We start from the raw sequence: 22,450 nt of genomic DNA, 5'->3' as shown, positions 1-22,450 counted from the left end.
ATATGAAGAAGAGTATCCGGAATTATCATAATTAATGCTAAAAAATTGTGGAAGGGATATTATACCTTGTGATTGAGGGTTTAAGCCAATCTCTGACTAGGAGACCTAATGTGGGAAGTAGATTATCCCATATCTGCTACTTCAGGATTCTTACACGTCTTGCCGCTGTCAGAGACATAATACTGGACACTAGCCGGACGCTAGGTCTGATCCCGTCTGGCAATTGCTAAATTCTTATAACTACGGATTTCCTCCTCATGCAAGATCATTAGAATCAGTAAGTCTGATCCTATTTCCACCCATTTTATACTGGTGTAATTCCATTGCCTTCTGTAGAGTTACTTCTGATTTGTATCAACAAAAGGAAAATTAGGCCAGTTGTTTTCAGTGGACTTGAACACTGTATAAATCAGGGCAGAATCCAGCCCCCAGTTTACACTCAGCTAATAAACAGCCAGATTCTGATCTCAGTTACACTGGCTTGAATCCACAGTACACCCCCACTATGTGCCCCTCCCCTCAAAGTCACTGGAGTTACCCTGATTTTATACTGATGCAGTTGAGAGCAAAATATGGCTCTAAATTTGTAAATTGTTTGGGGGAATCTATGTGGATGTGAGGTGCTATTAAATTGGCTTGGAAATATGAGGGTATTATTTCTCAGAAATATTGAAATCTAGTTCCAAGAATATTTGCCTCATTTTCTGCATGAGCAGCAAATTAAAACAATCCTTCATTACCAATTGTTTTTGATTCTTAAGGCAATCAGTATAGAGGTTGAGATTCCCAGCTGATTTAGAATAAATCATATTTGATCACTGTAATTCATATTCATTTCAGTGTAACTGCCACATAGAACGGATAGCAAAACAGAGAAGTTGTCAGTGAGTGAAACTCTCAGGATGTATTTAAACTCTATGTACATGTTGATTGACAGTGGACCAAATGCATATTTGGTTTTGGGTGGAAGAATTCATACCTATGTTTCCCAGTTACAATCTGTATGCTCCTTACATCTATTAGACTTTATTTCTAGGCAATGTGCCTTTAATGATATTACTTCACTGCTGCAGAAGCAGCTACCAATTCATGGCAGATGTAGCCTGCTGCAGACAAAAGATACCCTCTTTGGGCTGTCTTAGGTATGTATATGAACCCCATTACATAGTATCTTCACAATCTCTAATGTATTTAGCCTCACAACACCCCAATAGGGCAGTGCTATTATTTGTACAGAGAGGAAACTGAGTCACTGAGAGACTAAGTGAATTTGCCCCAGGTCACGCAGGAAGGGCTTTAACCTGGGTCTCCCAAGTCCCAGACTAGCACTCTAACCACTAGATCACGTTTCCTTTTGTTATCTTCCCAAGAACCTTACCTTTGCTCTTTCTTATTTTCTTAATATGAACATGAGAATGTTGCCTTTTGTGAAAAAAACTAACACCATCAAACCTTTCCAAGGTTACATGTAACCCTGATATTTATATCTCTGTGAATAAAGAGCTGTACATAGGATGTTTTCTCACATTTTGAATTAAGTTTGGCAGAATATTCCAGCAGTCAGCCAGAAGGCTGAACTACCCAGAAAGCAATGCAGGGATTACCAATAAAGGGCTTTGTGACCCGACTCTAGTTCAAAAATCAGTGCGTGCTTAAAACTTGTTTATGGGGCTGGAGATTTGTTATTTTTATTTTTTTAAGACACGGGTAAGGACATAAATGTGGATGGAATTGTGTATGTAGCAAAATAAAGTATTTTATTCAACATGATGGAGTTACACAAGTGCGTAAAGAACTCCAGACAGGGCCTTGTTCTAGTCGGGTGATGGGTTGGGGACATTTCTCAAGCATTACACCATTATCCACGTTCCCAGCATTTGAGTGCAGTCAGCCAAGATGTTCATAAGAATTCTTTAACGGTCAGATACATGGAACCTACAGACACACCATCATGTTGCAAAGGAAACGACTGAAAAGCCAGTGGGGCTGGCAAGCATTTCGGAAAGAGTCCGTTGAAGGGCTCACTTCTTCTTCTGGAGTTGTCTTGCCAACATGTCAGCCTATTTGGCAACAAAGACAATTTTTAAAAAAATCCCACAATTTATTTGGCCTGATTCTCCATTTGATTGATCTCAGACCATCTAGCACAGTGGAGTTGTGATCCACAGTCAGGGCCTGAACCACTGCAGTACAAATAATAAATAATTATTTTCCCAGTCTTTTAAATGCTGAATGTTTTTCTGTCTAAGTGGGCACTCCACACATTATGTCTGGCTTATCCCTGCCTTTCATTACTCCTTCAAATCCCTCCTTTCAAGGTTTACATCTTCCAATTAACTTTCTACCACTCACCTATGCACCTACCCCTCTTGCCTGACTGTGCTCCCTAAAAATTCATTATTAATATTATATGTATATTAAGGAAACAACAGAGGCCACATTCAGATACCCCGTGATAGGAGCAATGTAAGAACTTGAATAACCTGGACGTCTTCTCTCGAGCTCTTCCTATCCTAACACTTGTCCTGGCCATGATTCTGAATTTTTCACAGGAGATGCCCAGCATCTTGCTAGATCTTTAAGTTCTTTTGGGCAGCAGCTGTGTTTCTTTTTTGTCTTTAAAAGCCTTTGGCATTAGAGATAGAATTTACTTCTAATCATCGACAATAGAGGATTGTTCACTAGTGCCCCACTTTTGCCTCCTCTGCTAAATGCTGAGGCTCTCTGATAGCTCCTGGGGAAGGTTGCATGTTGTTCTTACCAGCAGAGTGTTCACAATGGTTTTCCTTGGGCTTCTCAGATAAGCACACACTTCCCCATCACACAGTTTGATTTCTTCTGAAGCCTGAACTCACAAACAAAACAGATACATTTCGGGGATTGGGTGACTACATGGTATTTCATCCCTAAATTAAATTCAGCCCTGCTCTGTCACAAAGACACTTATATTCACAGTTGGGGGAAAGAAACAAGGGATATAAACCCTCATGCTGTGGGGTATAAGCTTGAATGAGCAGACAACAAACTTCCCCCTATGGACTGGTTATTACATAATTGTCCAATAGAGAGTGGCTTGTACTTTCCTCTGAAGCCATTATGAGAGTCAGGACATTGGACTAGAATGAGTGACCAGTCTGATCCTATACAGTAATGCCTATAACTCTAGAAGTGGAAGCGTTACCATCCAATGGCTGTTTGGTGTCCTGTGAGAAATGAGTTAGTAGCCTCCGTGCAGCTCCTAGCAGACCAGGGCCTGCAGTGTATTTTTCTGTTAACAGAGCTATGTGTTAGCTCATATTTCTCTGTTACCTCTTCAAGGCTTTCCAATGTGCATGTAATTTGCTGAGCTATATTGTCTGCATATTGGATGGTGACAAAATTCAGTCAAAGCATATTAAGGGGGAAAAAATCCCCCAAACTGCTGAATTCAAGATGGAACCCTTCTCCACATGGATCTGCCTTGAAGAGCAGCTGACACGCTGTAGGAAAGGAGGAAATGGTGCATGCCTTAAAGCTAGCATGTGAAAGCACTAAACGCTGTCCAGCTTTGGCGTGCTCCCAGTTGTCGTCTCTTCCCAGTTGTGTCTGTTAAGATGCCCCAGCTGGGCAGATCAGAAGAACCCTGAGCTTTGGGACAGTTCGTATCCTGATCTGTGTCTGAAGGCCATGTGCTCTGGGTGGTGAGCACAGGGCTGGGAAGTGGTGATGAAATGTTGATCTCTATGTATGTCAGCATTTTCATTAAGATCTTGATCCTGAGAGGTGCTGAGCACCGACAATTTTCACTGGATCCCATGTGGATGCTCAGCACCTCCCAGGATCAGTCCTTAAATTAGGGCTGCAGAACAAGATGCATTTAGAATATACTGTGGGCTTTAAAGTAATATGGAAGATCCCCCCTACAGAAAGGCTGGAACTCACCTCTGGAGTCTGTGACAAATCTAGTTCTCTTTTCCCTCCGGGATACCAGCCGTGAGACCAGTGCTGAGCTCTTGACAGGTGGGTGCTGACAACTAGCACTACAAAGAGCAAGAGCAGGAGAGGTCCTTGACGTGCCATGGCACTGTCTGACTGAATGGGGAGATCCTGCAAGGAGAAGGGAGGAGAGAGTCAGACATGGCCTGGGAGCAGTCAGCAGAGGGAAAGGTCCCACAGCATGCGTGATTCTAGAGCCATAGGGCAGGCAGTGCCTCATTTCTTAGCATGCAGTGCAGGGTGTGCACAGGCAGCATGTCCTGGTGGGAAGAGATGGAAACAGGGAGCCTGGACTCCTGGGTTCTCTTCCCAGCTCTCCCGCTGGGTGACCCTGGGCAGATTACTTTGTGTCTGTGTTCCTTACCTGTATAATGGGGATAACACTCACCTGCCTGGCAGGGTGGTTGTGAAGCCCAACTGGTTAACATCAGTAACAGGCTATGGGGCCCTCAGATGAAAAGCACTTGGCTTCTAAAGGGACTAAGGGTAGCATTAGCTCAAGACCTATAGGCAGATCTGGCCAAAAGAGCTAATGTGATCTGGGATACATAAACAGGGGACTCGCGAGTAGGAGTAGAGAGATTATTTTACCTCTCTATTTGGCACTGGTGCGGGACTAGTGTGTCCAGTTCTGGTACCCACCCCTTCAGGAAGTATGTTGATACATTGGAAAGGGTTCAGAGAAGAGCCACGAGAATGATTAAACGATAGAAAATCTGCCTTATAGCAGTAGACTCAAGGAGTTCAATTTATTTACTTTAACAAAGAGAAAGTTAAGGGGTGACTTAATTACAGCCTATAACAAGGGTGGCCAAACGTACTGATCCTCCGAGCCACATATGACAGTCTTCAGAAGTTTGAGAGCTGGGGGGTGCCTGCCGGGGCTCGGGGCTTCAGCTTTGAGGGGCAGGGGGTCTTAGGGCTTCAGCACTGTGGGACGTTGGTTGGGAGGCATGAGATGCGATGTCCTGAGGTTGGAGGTTCCACGACCACCACTCCCAAGAGGAGAAGGCGGGTGGTGGTGGTCGGGGACTCTCTCCTCCGGGGGACTGAGTCATCTATCTGCCGCCCTGACCGGGAAAACCGAGAAGTCTGCTGCTTGCCAGGGGCTAAGATTCGTGATGTGACGGAGAGACTGCCGAGACTCATCAAGCCCTCGGATCGCTACCCCTTCCTGCTTCTCCACGTGGGCACCAATGATACTGCCAAGAATGACCTTGAGCGGATCACTGCGGACTATGTGGCTCTGGGAAGAAGGATAAAGGAGTTGGAGGCGCAAGTGGTGTTCTCGTCCATCCTCCCCGTGGAAGGAAAAGGCCTGGGTAGGGACCGTCGAATCGTGGAGGTCAACGAATGGCTACGCAGATGGTGTCGGAGAGAAGGCTTTGGATTCTTTGACCATGGGATGGTGTTCCATGAAGGAGGAGTGCTGGGCAGAGACGGGCTCCATCTTACGAAGAGAGGGAAGAACATCTTTGCCAGCAGGCTGGCTAACCTAGTGAGGAGGGCTTTAAACTAGGTTCACCGGGGGAAGGAGACCAAAGCCCTGAGGTAAGTGGGAAAGCGGGATACCGGGAGGAAGCACAGGCAGGAAGGTCTGTGAGGGGAGGGCTCCTGCCTCATACTGGGAATGAGGGGCGATCAACAGGTTATCTCAAGTGCTTATATACAAATGCACAAAGCCTTGGAAACAAGCAGGGAGAACTGGAGGTCCTGGTGATGTCAAGGAATTATGACGTGATTGGAATAACAGAGACTTGGTGGGATAACTCACATGACTGGAGTACAGTCATGGATGGTTATAAACTGTTCAGGAAGGACAGGCAGGGCAGAAAAGGTGGGGGAGTAGCACTGTATGTAAGGGAGCAGTATGACTGCTCAGAGCTCCGGTACGAAACTGTGGAAAAACCTGAGTGTCTCTGGATTAAGTTTAGAAGTGTGTGCAACAAGAGTGATGTCATGGTGGGAGTCTGCTATAGACCACCGGACCAGGGGGATGAGGTGGATGAGGCTTTCTTCCGGCAACTCACGGAAGCTACTAGATCGCATGCCCTGATTCTCATGGGTGACTTTAATTTTCCTGATATCTGCTGGGAGAGCAATACAGCGGTGCATAGACAATCCAGGAAGTTTTTGGAAAGCGTAGGGGACAATTTCCTGGTGCAAGTGCTAGGGGAGCCAACTAGGGGGAGCGCTTTTCTTGACCTGCTGCTCACAAACCGGGTAGAATTAGTGGGGGAAGCAAAAGTGGATGGGAATCTGGGAGGCAGTGACCATGAGTTGGTTGAGTTCAGGATCCTGACGCAGGGAAGAAAGGTAAGCAGCAGGATACGGACCCTGGACTTCAGGAAAGCAGACTTTGACTCCCTCAGGGAACAGATGGCCAGGATCCCCTGGGGGACTAACATGAAAGGGAAGGGAGTCCAGGAGAGCTGGCTGTATTTCAAGGAATCCCTGTTGAGGTTACAGGGACAAACCATCCCGATGACTCGAAAGAATAGTAAATATGGCAGGCGACCAGCTTGGCTTAATGGTGAAATCCTAGCGGATCTTAAACATAAAAAAGAAGCTTACAAGAAGTGGAAGCTTGGACATATGACCAGGGAAGAGTATAAAAATATTGCTCGGGCATGTAGGAAAGATATCAGGAGGGCCAAATCGCACCTGGAGCTGCAGCTAGCAAGAGATGTCAAGAGTAACAAGAAGGGTTTCTTCAGGTATGTTGGCAACAAGAAGAAAGCCAAGGAAAGTGTGGGCCCCTTACTGAATGAGGGAGGCAAGCTAGTGACAGAGGATGTGGAAAAAGCTAATGTACTCAATGCTTTTTTTGCCTCTGTTTTCACTAACAAGGTCAGCTCCCAGACTGCTGTGCTGGGCAACACAAAATGGGGAAGAGATGGCCAGCCCTCTGTAGAGATAGAGGTGGTTAGGGACTATTTAGAAAAGCTGGACGTGCACAAGTCCATGGGGCCGGACGAATTGCATCCGAGAGTGCTGAAGGAATTGGCGGCTGTGATTGCAGAGCCCTTGGCCATTATCTTTGAAAACTCGTGGCGAACGGGGGAAGTCCCGGATGACTGGAAAAAGGCTAATGTAGTGCCCATCTTTAAAAAAGGGAAGAAGGAGGATCCTGGGAACTACAGGCCGGTCAGCCTAACCTCAGTCCCTGGAAAAATCATGGAGCAGGTCCTCAAAGAATCAATCCTGAAGCACTTAGAGGAGAGGAAAGTGATCAGGAACAGTCAGCATGGATTCACCAAGGGAAGGTCATGCCTGACTAATCTAATCGCCTTTTATGATGAGATTACTGGTTCTGTGGATGAAGGGAAAGCAGTGGATGTATTGTTTCTTGACTTTAGCAAAGCTTTTGACACGGTCTCCCACAGCATTCTTGTCAGCAAGTTAAGGAAGTATGGGCTGGATGAATGCACTATAAGGTGGGTAGAAAGCTGGCTAGATTGTCGGGCTCAACGGGTAGTGATCAATGGCTCCATGTCTAGTTGGCAGCCGGTGTCAAGTGGAGTGCCCCAGGGGTCGGTCCTGGGGCCCGTTTTGTTCAATATCTTCATAAATGATCTGGAGGATGGTGTGGATTGCACTCTCAGCAAATTTGCGGATGATACTAAACTGGGAGGAGTGGTAGATACGCTGGAGGGGAGAGATAGGATACAGAAGGACCTAGACAAATTGGAGGATTGGGCCAAAAGAAATCTAATGAGGTTCAATAAGGATAAATGCAGGGTCCTGCACTTAGGATGGAAGAATCCAATGCACCGCTACAGACTAGGGACCGAATGGCTCGGCAGCAGTTCTGCGGAAAAGGACCTAGGGGTGACAGTGGACGAGAAGCTGGATATGAGTCAGCAGTGTGCCCTTGTTGCCAAGAAGGCCAATGGCATTTTGGGTTGTATAAGTAGGGGCATAGCGAGCAGATCGAGGGACGTGATCGTTCCCCTCTATTCGACACTGGTGAGGCCTCATCTGGAGTACTGTGTCCAGTTTTGGGCCCCACACTACAGGAAGGATGTGGATAAATTGGAAAGAGTACAACGAAGGGCAACGAAAATGATTAGGGGTCTAGAGCACATGACTTATGAGGAGAGGCTGAGGGAGCTGGGATTGTTTAGTCTGCAGAAGAGAAGAATGAGGGGGGATTTGATAGCTGCTTTCAACTACCTGAAAGGGGGTTTCAAAGAGGATGGCTCTAGACTGTTCTCAATGGTAGCAGATGACAGAACGAGGAGTAATGGTCTCAAGTTGCAATGGGGGAGGTTTAGATTGGATATTAGGAAAAACTTTTTCACTAAGAGGGTGGTGAAACACTGGAATGCGTTACCTAGGGAGGTGGTAGAATCTCCTTCCTTAGAGGTTTTTAAGGTCAGGCTTGACAAAGCCCTAGCTGGGATGATTTAACTGGGACTTGGTCCTGCTTTGAACAGGGGGTTGGACTAGATGACCTTCTGGGGTCCCTTCCAACCCTGATATTCTATGATTCTATGATTCTATGACGTGCCTGCCAGGGCTTGGGATTTCAGCCTTGTGCAGAGCGGGGTCTTGGGGCTTCAGCCCCGAGGGAGATGTCTGCTGGGGATTGGGGCTGAAGCCCCGAGCCCCGGCAGGTGCACACCGCCCCCCCCCATGCTGGACAGAAGCCAGAGGTGACATTTGGCAGAGAGATGTGGGATCTTGTGCCCCTCCCCAATTTTTGCCAGGGTTTGCTGGGCCTGCTTGGTCACATGGTGCTGCTGGGCCCCCTCTCTGCACGGCAGCTGCTGGAGCCAGCAAGCTGGGAGGTGTGGCTGTGCGGAGAGGCAGCAGCAAACAGCTGGGAGCTGCAAGGGGAACTGCTGATTTTGCTGCTGCATCTCCCTGCCAAGCTAAAGCCGAGGCTCCTCTCTGCAGGGAGGGACCGCTAAGGGTATGAGGTGTGTGTGCCTGACTTAAGCTGTTGGGGGGCCCAAACCTTTATATTGTGCCCCTCCTCAGCAGGCACCAGTCGCCTCTGGCAGAAGCTCCTAGCCCCACCACCCTGCCGCAGGGCAGAAGCCCTGAGCTCTCCCCCCAGTGTGGTAGGCAGAGAATGGGGAGCTCTGTAAAAGAGCCACAGTTTGGCCACCCCTGGTTTATAAGTACCTACGTGGGGATCAAATATTTGACAATGGGCTCTTAAGACTAACAGAGAAAGGTGCAACATGATCCAATGGCTGGAAGTTGGAGCTAGACAAATTCCGACTGGAAATAAGATGTACATTTTTCACAATGAGGGTAATTAACATTTGGGACATTCTCCATCACTGACAAATTTTAAGTCAAGATTGGATGTTTTTCTAGAAGATCTGCTCTAGGAATTATTCGGGGGGACGTTCCCTGGCCTGTGTTCTACAGGAGGTCAGATGAGATGATCACAATGGTCCGTTCTGGCCTGAGACTCTCTTAATCCAATGGCACTCCCAGCCTGTGTTGCCTTCTCCGGGATGTCACCTCATTGCGTCTCCCTAAGTCCTGCCTTCAACTAAGCAATCATGGAAGAGACTGATGACTGCACTAAAACTTACACCAGTGTAAAGCAAAATGGGGCTACTCTGGATTTATCCCAGCACCTCTGAAACCCGAGTGGCATTACTCTGGGTTTACACTGGTCTCTCTGAAACCCCACTGGGTCAGTGGCATTGTTCTGGATTTACACTCGTGTAACAGAGAGCAGGACTGGGCCCATAGTGTGGTGGAGTTTGCACTGGCTGGCGAAAAGGGAGGAGTTGCTGAACCAAGACGTCTTTCCCCAGGATTCTGTGGTGCAGATTTAAGAGAACAGGGCAACGCGAAAAGCTCTGAACATGCTCCACTGAAACTGTATGGCCAAGCCCTGCAGTCAGCTTTGCTCCCTGTGTTAGAACAGTTTGCAACCGACTCTGGTGCTATCCCTTTGTCAGCAGCTACCTTCATTTGTTAGGTGGAGCCAACCTAAGTGCCAATCCATCATCCCCTCTCACATACGGGTCAATAGCACAGTAGAACCTCAGAGTTACGAACTGACCAGTCAACCACACCCCTCATTTGGAACTGGACGTACGCAATCAGGCAGCAGCAGAGAAAAAAAAAGCAAATACAGTACAGTGCTGTGTTAAATGCAAACTACTGAAAAAATAAAGGGAAAGCAGCATTTTTCTTCTGCATAGTAAAGTTTCAAAGTTGTATTAAGTCAATGTTCAGTTGTAAACTTTTGAAAGAACCACCATAACATTTTGTTCAGAGTTATGAACAACCTCCATTCCTGAGGTGTTCGTAACTGAGGTTCTACTGTATCTTCAAGCCACTGAGCACAATGTGAGCAGTGTTTGTGATTTCATCGATATCCTAAATCTTGGAAAGAAGCATATAATTTTACCCTCTTCATTTTACAACCTAAAGAAACTGCAGTGACAACTATATACCAACGCTTTGTGCTTATCTAGCTCAGAGGGCCTTGAAGTGCTTTCTGAATATCAATCCAATCCCCTAATACCTTGAGAAGATTATTATGCTCCTTTTAAACATGGAAATATTGAAATGTTAAGTGACTTTCCCAAAACCACACAGCAAGTCAGTGGCAGAGCTGAGACTAGATCCCAGAAAACTTGATTCCCCCTGTGCACCCCGGGCAACACTTGTTCCAGCTTACAATACCTCCCCTTTCCTCCAGACACAGCATCACAAATTCTTCTGATAACCTAGTATCTGAACATGTCTCTGCAATCAGGGTTTAGTGTGATCTCAGTCAGGGTTTGAAGCATTCTCAGCCAAGTGCTGGTCTGTCATTAACTAAGGATGGAATTTCATTCATTCATGGTATAAAACAGTGCCTATAATCAGTGACTAAATTTTCTTCACTCCAACTCAAAATTCTCTCCTCTTTTTTCCTGAAGGCTCCGGGGAGTTGAGTCTGTGACATCCCAACCCATTTTAAGCTTTGATAGAAAAACGCCTGCTGCAAACCTGCCCTCTTCAAGGGCTCTTATGGTGATCAAAGACCACAAGCACTTGGCCACTGTGGGGCTGAGTGTAGGCTAGATAGAGATTAGATGGGATCCTACAGGGTTCTCTCACTGATGTCAAGAATATTAATTATAAGAATTTCTACCACCACCACCCTTTTTTTTTTTTTTTGTTTAAAGCAACTGCATAACTAACTTGTGAGATGTATCCTGCCTGAAGCAGCGTGATACCATCTCTAGGCTAAAACAGTTCTGCAGGGTAATTCACTCTGTGCTCAACTGCTGTGCGGGTCATCTGTCATTTCAAAATATTACATCTTAACAAAATAAAGTCAGATCAACTATTACAGATGAAGATATTGTAGCTGGCAAGAGGAAGGCAAGCCAGCACCTTTCTGCTGAAATACTCAGGTTGGCTGGGGTTGATTAGCCACTATTTATGGTTTTGTTTTCATATCTAGAAGGCAAATTCTGATCCCAGTTTCACCAGTGGAAAGCTGGAGGAATTCCATTGGAGCCACTCCAGATTTACACTGTCCGCAGAATTTGACTCTATGAAAGATCATCACATACACGAAATCCATTTGCATTTAATGCCTTTAGGATACCGGGCCCCAAGAAGTACTTCTGGTATCGGATTTGCTTGTAACTAACATGGTTTGCAAAGCATGAGAGAAGTTTAGTTACTTACCCTGTTCTGATCTCCGGCTCACTATGTTCTTAGACTTCACTGATGCCTGCACAGTTTGCTCTCATTATTTATACCATCCCCTGTGTGCTTCAGTGTAATTGATCTCCCACTCTGTTGGGGCTGCCTGCTGACGTTCATCTGCTGACGACGATGTGCATGGATAGGTTTAAGCCCTCTTGCCACTGCGTTGGTGCTCTGATGAGACAGCACTGGGAAAGGGTCTTCTGGGAACACCCGCCTGCCAGCTCATTAGCTGGCAAAGACCCCTTGAGCTCCGCAATGGAAGTTTCCTTGTGTCCATTAGCAGATGGGAGCAGAGTTGTATTGCAAGGCAGTTGTCAACAGTGGCAAAGGATATCTAGTTTAAATCAGAGACTGGTGAAGGAGGCGGCTAATTGAATAAGGTTGCTATAAAGGTCCTCTAATGCAAGATCTATTCAGCAGGGTGTGCTTGAATTAACATACAATTAATAAGACCAAAGTCAGACCTGCTGCAAGGATGTGAAATTCCCAGTGAAGTCAATGGGAGTTGCAGCTGCTTACCCAGAGGCTGCATTTGGGCCAGTGCATGTGTGATATTGGGGTGCACCACAATATGGAAAATCAGGTATTTAGGGCTAAGGAAGGGGTAATAAAAAGAAGTAGCTTAGAACTAGAGATGGATCCAGATGGGAGCCCCAGATCCCAATGCCCTTCCTTCCCTGAAGGATTTGGGGGCATTTAAATCCAGATCCTAGCTCACACTAGAGTTGATTGAAAAACCATCCCACAGGAAATTGTTATTTTGACATTTGGTTTCGTCCTGAATCAGGTTGAAAATGCAAAATTTGTAATGAAAGACAGTTCAGAAAAATTCAGATTTGAAAATGTCAGAATTGATTCACTTTGGGCTGGTTGATATTAATCTGCATCCACTTGAGATGCTGCAGTGCCTCATGGGAGTTGTAGTTCAGATGCTTCATGCCCCTATTCTCCCCTATGGGCTGGGCTGGGCTCCCTGGTCAGACTACATCTTCCGTGATGCACTGTGTTCTCTTCCTCAGGTAGAGAAGCTGTGGGGGATAATGGGAGACATAGTCCAACCAGGGAGCCCAATTTTTAGGAGAGAACGGGGGCTTGAGGCACCCAAACTACAACTCCCATGAGGCATCACTGCAGCTCATGTTGATGCACTGATTAATGGCAACCCAACGTGAAACAAAATGTTTTGTTTAGATTTCCTGATGGAAAAACTGATTTTTTGGGGGCAAAAATTAACATTTTTCCCCCAGAAAATTTAAATTTTCTGTCAAAACAAGATTTTTATGGAAAATTCCAGACCAGTTCTACCTCACACTTGGACCCTATCTGTGAAATGGGCTGAACTGGAATCCCAAACATCTCAGGGTGCATAAGTAACTTCTGAGACATGTCCAGCCTGAAGCAGTGTGAATTTGATGGCCTGGGTTCATCTGTTTTGTGCTTGTTTGAATGAGAGACAGCCAGGATGGCACATTGGCCTAAACATGTAAATAAGCCAATAATAATCACTCCATTCTAAAGGACCCAAGGCACTTTACAGGCAAACTACTATACAAACCACTGAGAAACATCCCTTCATCCAACTGTATGCTGGCCCATGGCATCAACTACATCAGCTGTCCAATGGTGTATGACATCAGTACACACCAGTTCAGGACAGGATGTGACTGAGATTACTGTATCCAGCTGATACTGCAGGGGGAATATAAATGGGCAGAATAAGCACTCTTTCTTGGTTGGAATTCAGCTTGGACTCCAGCATCACCAGCTCAGCTCCCACACAGAATGCCATGGGGTCTTTAATGACCACAGTCGCCAAGGCATTGGGTTTACTTCTTGTCCAAAAGGTGATACTTCCAGCAATGGAGCACCCCTTCACGCCATACTAATGGAGGGACTGATTCAGAGCGAAGTATGACACCTACCGAATCACCCACACCATTTCTTGTAGCAACTTGAGCCCAGAGCTACAAAATATTAGAGTCCTAACTTCCACTGATTTCAACTGAAGTTAGGTGCCTGAATACCTTTGAGGAGCTGGGCCTTGGTGACCTGAGACGATCTCCCATACAAATACTCAACCAGGCCCAGCCTTGCTTAGTTTGGGGTACCTCAAAGGATCCCTTACAAGGTGGTGCCACTGGAGGCCATTGGATCTTGTCCTGTTCTCTTAAGATGGGACAACCTAAAAGGCACTTTCACATTCTCACTCCTGATCTTCAATCAAGTTCCTTCTCACTTCTCTCCTTTCAACCCTAAACAAGCGAGTATTTGTTTAGTATCTCCAGACCTCTAGCCATCTTGGGTGCCTTTCTCTGGACCTCCCCATTCATGCCGGGATCTTTGTTAAGGTGAGGGCATGAAATCTGGGCTTGGCACCCCAATGAGAGCGCTCCGTCACTGGCTAGAATGCTCCTGTAAGCGCATCCTGTATCACTGCATCTCAACACAACGTGGAAAGCAGCTGGGCATTTTCCAGCCCAAGTGACATCCAGCAGCTGGAAGCTCTTTGTCTAATAGGGAAAGCGTAACCTTGCCAATGCGTGAGGTTAAACTCATCTTGTGAACGGACAGGCAAACACAACATTTGTAAATTAACTTATTTCCGAGACACCAGGTGGTTTGGGAGGTTTCACCCTCTTTTTATTACTACATCGATTTCCTCTTGCAGCCCTGCTGACCCTGGGTTAAAAAGCCTGATAAGCAATTTGCTTTGGATCCTTTTGCCTTTGTTAGCTCATCAATGCCTCCTTCGTTCCCTGCCTGTTGATATGACAACTGCAAGGGAACGCTCAATACCAAATACGAAGATGCCACATTTATATCAGGCACCTCATCCCAAAGGGGCACAAACAGAATGCCCAAAAATACAGCCTGCATTGCTTCATCTCCCATGCAGTTGCAGTCACCTCTAGGGTGGAATACAATTAATTAACAACACCCCACAGCATCACACTACCATTCAGCACCAGACACGATACACCTCTTATGTAGCTGAAACTGCAGTGGGCAGCATGTCATTCCCAAAGCTGGACTGTAGCCAGGATATCAGCTAACAGTCCTGCTGTATGAAAAGTGCCCAGGGATCTCGATGGGCACCATTATCAGAACTTACATCTGAGGGATCCAGCAAGCCAGAGAGAGACTTTCTCTAAAGGGAAAGGGGGAATGGCCTCTCTGCTGGGAGTGCCACAAAGATTCTGGCTAGTCCCTAATGTGGCGGTGGTTTATGGGAAGTGGGATGAATAATCTGTACACAAGGCACTAGACAGCTTTCAGCTGCTGCAGACTGCAGTATCTTTAAACACTAAATGTACAGCTCCACTTACTACCCAACTCTCCTTTCATTGCTCCTCTCTAGTGAGGTCTGGAGGAGAGGCAGAAAGCGAGCAGAAAGAAACCAGCTCTGACAGTGACTTGCTTGTGATCATATGTAAGTTACTTTACATCCCTGCCTCTGTTTCTCTTTCTTCAAAATCAGCTAATAACAATTCCTGATTTCACAGTCACTTGATGTGAAATGAAAAAAAAATGGCTAATAGCACAATCCCCCTGGACTATGAAAAGTGCTATATAAATGCTGGCGGGGTGTGTGTGTGTTTTGCTGGTGCTTACAAAACAACTCAGGCAAGCAACTCCAAAACCTGAAGGAGAATTGCAGAGGAAAGCATCAGGACCAGAATATCACTAGATATTTCAACTGGAAGGAAAGGAAGAAGATGCTTTCATTCCCAGCTGCTGCCTCGACTCTCTGATTTCCTTTCAGAAAAATTGGGAATGCTTTTTAGTCCAAGATGAAAGATCCCTCCCGACAACAATGGTGGCACGTACAGAAGGGACTAATGCTGCAAAGCCAAAGCCCATGCTAGAGTAGGAAAAGACACTCCTTCAGGCACTAAAGCCTTCTGTCATTGCTGGCAACTTCAAGCCAGTGTGCAGATGGGGATGGCAGAATCTCACAGCGCATTGGCCAAGTGGAACAACAGGCTGGTTCTCATGTCACAGTGCTCAATGTGTGGAAATATCCTGCTGTCTCCACAGGGATCTGCTTGAACTTCAGAATAACTCCATTTGGAGAAGCGCTGACATCACCCTAGAAGAGGAAACGTAAGCCTTATCTTTGGTGATGGTAATTCCCTGCAACCTCTGACCCTCAGGGGAAAAACAAGCCTTCCTGAGGTCTGTGATAGCACCTGGCAGGCCCATTTTGATGAGCTGGTAGAGCAAGATGCTGCCCTGTACAGATTCATGAATTAATTCTCTGTTAGAGATGTCCAAGTGGAGGGAGCCTCCTGATTCATGCAGTGATAAGCATTCACACTAAACTCTCATACTCCAGGGCATAAATTAGTTGCTGGAAAAGTCAGGAAGGAAGACTTTCCTCTTGCATACAGCAATAAACATTGTACAGGTGCATATGGAGGGCTGTAGTTTGCCTTTGTCTCAGACGTAGGCCATTGCCAGAGGCAGGAGATCAGACATGATCAAGTGGCCTGATCTGGTATGATGAGCAACTATGCACCCTACAGTAAGAACCCACCAGGATCCTCATACATATCACAGTAACATCTAGGGGTCTCAACCAAGAGACAGGCCCTGCTCCAAACAGCTTAGACTCTAAATAGACGAGAGAGAGGGAATACTGTGATTTCCATTTTGTAGCTGGAGAACTGAGGCAATATGGGTTTGATCCAGTTCCACTGATCTCGGTAGGAATCTTATCATTAATTGCAGTGTGCTTTGGATCCAGCCTTAGGTGATTTAGTCAAGATCACGCTGGGAGTCTGTGGCAAAGCTGGGAACCGAGCCCAGATCCCCCGAGTCCCACGCCAGTGCCTTAACCAGAGCCCATTATGTCTGTTCCTTCTCTCACATTGTCAGGCTTGAAGTCACTAGAGTCCCATCAAAGAAGCATTTGGCCCAGTATATGTTTTAAAAGCAAATGTTCTTATGTATGTTACTAACAGTCCCTCAAATTATTACAGACAAACATTGCAGTCAGTGAATTTTCTTAGTACCATGGATGGATTGGGCTATTTTTGGCATTTCACTTAGTTTAGAGAATGACACTAGACTAGTCAGTTTCACATTTGTTTCTAATCAGTGTCAGGTTCTGGTTCTCAGGCACTAGCTTAGCGTTTCTCAAATGCGACCACAAGGGGCTTTTCTTGTGGCCACAGCCTCCTGGGCAGTGATTTGTGAGAAGGAGGCCTCTCCCGAGGGGCCACCAGCAGTGGTTGGGCCCCGCCCCCCTCTGGAGACACACAAGCTGGAGGAGAAGGCAGTCAGTGAGTTCCCCACGTTCCCGGGGGTGGTGAGGTTGGGCTTCAGCCCTGGGGTGGTGGGCAGCAGGCTCCAGCCACAGGACTTCAGGCTCTGTCTCCAGGCCCTGTCCCCTGAGTGTGGGGCTTTGGGCTCCATTCCCTGGCTGTGCGGTGGCAGGCTCTGGCCCCGAGCTCACCCCATCACCTCTGGCCCCCGCTGTCTCCCCAAGTGCCCATTGCCCCGGGCCCCCGCTGCCTCTGTAGCCATCTCCCCATCCAGGGCTTAATTTGTGGGGGCTGAGTAAGTCTGCTGTGAAAAGTGATAAACAAACATGCAAATATCACTTTTCACAGCAGAGTTACTTATAGCTAGCAAGTGTAAAAAAACCCCAACAACCCAAAAATACACACACACAAAAACCAACAAGAAAAAAGACAAGAATGTTCAAAGCACCTTATTTGTGTTTCTATTCGGTTTAGGTCCAATAAAGAATAGAGACAACTATGCATTATTTTTATTATTGAGTCTGCAAAGAAAAATACCCTACATAGATAAATAATTATTATTTGGACATGTGTATTTGCATATTTATTTGTTTTTCCTGAAGTTAATTAAGTATTTTAGGAAAAATTGTCAGAGCAGCCATCAGCAAGCGTTGCTGGCCGCACTCTGAGGCCACCAAAAAATTTGTTGCAAGAACTCCTGCACTAGCTCATTAATCTAAGCAACAATGGTTGGGTTGCAAACAGTGCTGGGAAATGGTAATTGATTTCCAAAGGGATTTTTATGGAAGGAAGGATTTCTGTGGGCTTAGGGTTTGAAAGTGTTTTAAAATCACCTACATTTTTGGGAGCAAAGTTGACTTGGCATTGGGCCCTTGAAGTATCATAATACCCTGTGTTTCTGCAGCACCTGCCCTCTGAAGGCCTGACAGCCCTGTGCAAACATTAGTGAGCTAGGCCTCTTGACATTCTTGTGAAGTATGTAACTGTCGTTAGCTTCAGGTTTTAGATGGGGAAGTTGAGGCCATGAGAGGCCTGTGACAGGAATAGAAACTAAATTCCCTGCCTCCTAGCCCTGTGCTTTAACCCTAACACCATTTTGCTTCTTGGGTTCTCCAGAGGCAGCTTTGATCTAATGACCTGAATGCAGGGCAGAAAGTCAGGACTCCTGGGTTGTGTGTAGTGGTGCTGCTCACTCGCTGTGTGACCCTGAGCAAGTCATTTGACTCCTCAGTGCCTCAGTTGCTCAGTCTGTGAAAAAGAGATAACAATGCTGCTCACCCATCTTGAGCTTGATAGTCCAATATAAATGGAAAGCAATGTTATTAATGAATGAACAGCATTTTGAGCTGGTGGGATGAAGGATGCAACAGAAGTGCAAATTATTAGCATTAAATCAGTGCAAAGTTGCTTTAAATATTCCCTTAGAAATAGAGAGTAGCTGAGACTGGGGCTATTTAGGAGGGAGTTCTACCCATATAGGTATTATGAGCAAATCTAAAACAAGTTTAAAGCAGGAGGATAACCTGCCAGCAATGTGATTTCAGCAGTCATTGCCTTTTCTTTCTGGAATAGAAAACTTGCAAGTTAATGCTTAAATATGACTGTAGCTAGCTTTTCTCTCCCTGCACCCGCCTCCCTTTCAGAGCCCTCTGCACTCAGTCATAATTGGACAGCACTGTTGAGAAAAATAAGGCAAAGTATTAATAAAAGAATAGAGGCAACTTAAAAGGCCAAATTGACTCAAGGTTCCAAAGCAAAGTACCAGAGCACAAATCAATAAGTTTACTTCTATCCATGTCACTTTATGACAGCCGTGAAACATAAACACCCGGCTAGAGATGGGTGAACAAAACCCTGGGGGGAATTTTGTCCATGGATTTAGCTCTTCTTTCTGATGGGGAATTATCCCCAAACAGATAATGATTTGTGTTAATTTATCCACCATGCAGAATAGTTGGTGCTAACAGATTTTGGACTATTGATTCTTTTGATTATAAACTGTATAAACACAGGTATTCACAATTCACACTGATTGGTCACTTGGATTCACAGATTTTAAGACCAGAAGGACAATATAGTCTGACCTCCTGCATAGAATTTCACCCAGTAATTTCTACTCCAAGCCCATCACTTCTGGCTGAGCTAGAACATATCTGTTTGAAAGATATCCAGTCTTGATCTGCAAAAAGAACAGGAGTACTTGTGGCACCTTAGAGACTAACAAATTTATTTGAGCATAAGCTTTCATGGGCTAAAGCCCACTTCATCGGATGCATAGAATGGAACATATAGTAAGAAGATATATATATATATACACATATATACACACACACACATAGAGAACATGAAACAGATACAGACTAACACGGCTGCTACTCTGAAACCAGTCTTGATCTGAAGACTTCAAGTGATGGAGAATCCACCACATTAAATTGTTCAGCTGGTTAATTACCTTCTGTCAAGGTTCCCTCCCCACTCTGAACTCTAGGGTACAGGTGTGGGAACCCACATGAAAGACCCCCTAAGCTTATTTTTACCAGCTTAGGTTAAAACTTCCCCAAGATACAAACTTTGCCTTGTCCTTGAACAGTATGTGCCACGACCAAGTGATTTAGACAAAGAACAGGGAAAGGACCACTTGGAGTTCTTATTTCCCCAAAATATCCCCCCAAGCTCTTCCACCCCCTTTCCTGGGGAGGCTTGAGAATAAACAAGATGAGCACAAACCAGCCTTGGATTTTTAAGACCCAAAAAACCCAATCAGATTCTTAAAAATCAGAACTTTATTAGAAGAACAAAAAAAGATAAGAGAACAACTCTGTAAGATCAGAATGGAAGATAATCTTACAGGCTGTCAGATTCAAAACATAGAGAATCCCTCTAGGCAAAACCTTAAGTTACAAAAAGACACAAAAACAGAAATACACATTTCCTCCAGCACAGCGAATTTACAAGCCAAAACAAAGAAAACATAACGCATTTTTAAGCTAGATTACTTACTAACTTTACAGGAGTTGAAGAGCTTGCATCCTTGATCTGTTCTTTGCAAAGGTATCCCACAGACAGACAGAAGCCTTTTTTTCCCCCCTCCAGATTTGAAAGTATCTTGTCCCCTCATTGGTCATTTTGGGTCAGGTGCCAGTGAGGTTACCTTAGCTTCTTAACCCTTTACAGGTGAAAGGATTTTGCCTCTGACCAGGAGGGATTTTATATCACTGTATACACCTTCCCTTTATATTTATGACACCTTCACTTGAATATGTGTACCCTATTTCTAGTCTGAATTGTCTAGTTTCAACTTCTGGTCACTGGATCTTGTTATGTTTTTATCTGCCAGACGAAAAACCCTTCACAATTGGAGATCTTTTCTCCATGTGGGAACGCATGGTATAATTTCTGTTTCATGTGTGGGTGACCTCTGCTTTATAAACAGTTGTCATTCTTTTCTCAGAGAGAGGGTGAATTAGGGAAGTGAACATTTTAGGAACACATGTGCATACATGTGCACACACACAGGCAAACAAGCCCGGGGAATTTCAGGAAATAGTAAACCATTTCCCCTTCTCCTTTGCACAAGGAACAGAATTTGACGTAGCTATCTACACGGCCCACCGATTTAAAAATAACCAGGTTCCTTCTTGCCTGAGGAAGACAGATAGTTATCAGCCAGGTGTGGCTGCCCAGCAGCCTTTACATTCCACTTCCCCTCATCATGTTCACACCAGGTCATTGCATATGCCTGTATGTGGGTGGTCCTGTTCACGAAGGCTGCATCCAGAGCCTTATCTGTCCAATGTAGGGTAGCAAAAGCTGTGCACAGGTTCGGCTGCCTGAGCTAGCTTGAATCCAGCTAGTGTGGGTAACAATAGCAGTGAAGCCAGCACAGCACGTGCTTCCGAGTGGGCTAGAGTACGCACTCAGAGTCTGTGCCAGGCTTCTACCTTCCACGTGGAAGCCCACAATGCATCCTCTTCACCACTGTTACCACCCGCACTAGCTGGAATCAAGCTCGCTGGGGTAGGCTAGCTCCTGCAGAGCTTGTGTTGTGGTGCCAGACCCTTAACTGCTTGAACACCAAGAGGCGAGGGACCGGACCTGAACACAATTTAATGAATGAGAGCAGAGGAATTCTGAAACTACTGAATATAAATCAGACACATCCTCACCCACAGTATCCTGTTCCATTCTATTACCGCTGGTCTCTCAGCGAGGGGAAAAAATAAAGTGAGTGGTTCTACTCCAAGCTCCAACCACCACATAAGCTCCTCCCTCGAGGGAGACCACTCAACAGATTGTGCTGGTGTTCACTGATGAACATGCATGTTGGTTTGGCTCTTTGGTCTGGGCTCCTCCTCAGTGGGGCTGGAGAGCATCCTTGCTTGACTCCCCCATGGTGGGGTCTGGGTGCCCTTCTGGGTTTCTTGGGCGTCGTCTTGATTGGGGATAGACTATTGGTGTTGTCTCCCAAGGCCAGGGCTTCCAAATGAACTGGCACTCAGCATAGATTATGCAGATCTTCATGATAAGATGCTGCTTGTCTTTTCTTCCACACAGTGAAATCCAGTCCACTAGCTAACACTGGTAACTCCAGCAACACCCACGGAGGTGAATGGGGACCAGAGATACCATCTCAGGCTCCTGCAGATGTTGCTGCCTCACTTGCACTCAAGTCACGTTTTCAAAGTTTTCTTTGCAATCATGAGGGCTAGAGGCCATTACCAAAGGGACGTGGGCATTACCAAAAAATCCACTTCCGGAAGAAACAGGAGACTGGATTTTACCAGCTGGTTTTGATACTGGGTGATTACTGTGGTAAGCAGGATGGCTGATTGGAGGGGACTCTGGAGTGGGGTTCAGGAGCTCTGGGTTCAATTCTTGGCCCTTCCACTGATCTGCTGGGTGACCTTGGGCAAGTCCCTTAGTTCCTCTGTGCCTGTTCCCCATCTGTTACCAAGGGACAGTATCTCCCTGCCACTCGGAGTGTGGTGAGGAAAAAATCCTCGGGAAGGTGAGGGGCTACTCAAGTACTATGGTGATGAGGGCCATATAAGGAGGAGCCATTCCAAACCGGGCAGCCCTAATGGCCTTCTGTGGGGCATTGTTTTAGTACTCTGTGCAGTGAGGGGAATAGCAAGATGAGAGAGAATGCAAAGGAAATGCGATGTGTGGGTGGGACACTTTACCCCAACAAGAAAAGAAGGACTTGTGGCACCTTAGAGACTAACATTTATTTGAGCATAAGCTTTCATGAGCTACAGCTCACTTCATCGGATGAGCTGTAGCTCATGAAAGCTTATGCTCAAATAAATTTTTAGTCTCTAAGGTGCCACAAGTACTCCTTCTCTTTTTGCGAATACAGACTAACACGGCTGCTACTCTGAAACTTTACCCCAACATTATTAATAGTGCATCTAGAGCATCTTCTGTCTAAGGGTCTCAAAGCACATGGACAAACAGCTTCCAAATACCCTTGCAATTCCGGGAAGCACTAGCCCCATTTCACTCTTGCCTCAAAGAGTGGG

The 22,450-nt window shown here is 45.8% G+C and overlaps 1 protein-coding gene across 1 annotated transcript; it reads right to left on the bottom strand.

Annotated features, from left to right (window-relative positions):
- Positions 1-971: 971 nt before the first annotated feature.
- Positions 972-12,122, bottom strand: LOC119854261 (progonadoliberin-2). The gene is made up of 4 exons (XM_038398168.2): positions 11,638-12,122; positions 3,922-4,086; positions 2,762-2,845; positions 972-2,060 (listed from the first exon to the last, which is right to left on the bottom strand). Exons 2-4 carry the CDS (start codon positions 4,057-4,059, stop codon positions 2,022-2,024), a joined length of 261 nt encoding a protein of 86 aa, XP_038254096.1. The 5' UTR covers positions 4,060-4,086; positions 11,638-12,122; the 3' UTR covers positions 972-2,021.
- Between the last annotated feature and the right edge of the window lie 10,328 nt (positions 12,123-22,450).

Source organism: Dermochelys coriacea, chromosome 4, assembly GCF_009764565.3.
Source record: "Dermochelys coriacea isolate rDerCor1 chromosome 4, rDerCor1.pri.v4, whole genome shotgun sequence".
Lineage (NCBI taxonomy): Eukaryota > Metazoa > Chordata > Testudines > Dermochelyidae > Dermochelys > Dermochelys coriacea.
This window is presented reverse-complemented; position numbering and strand designations above follow the sequence as displayed.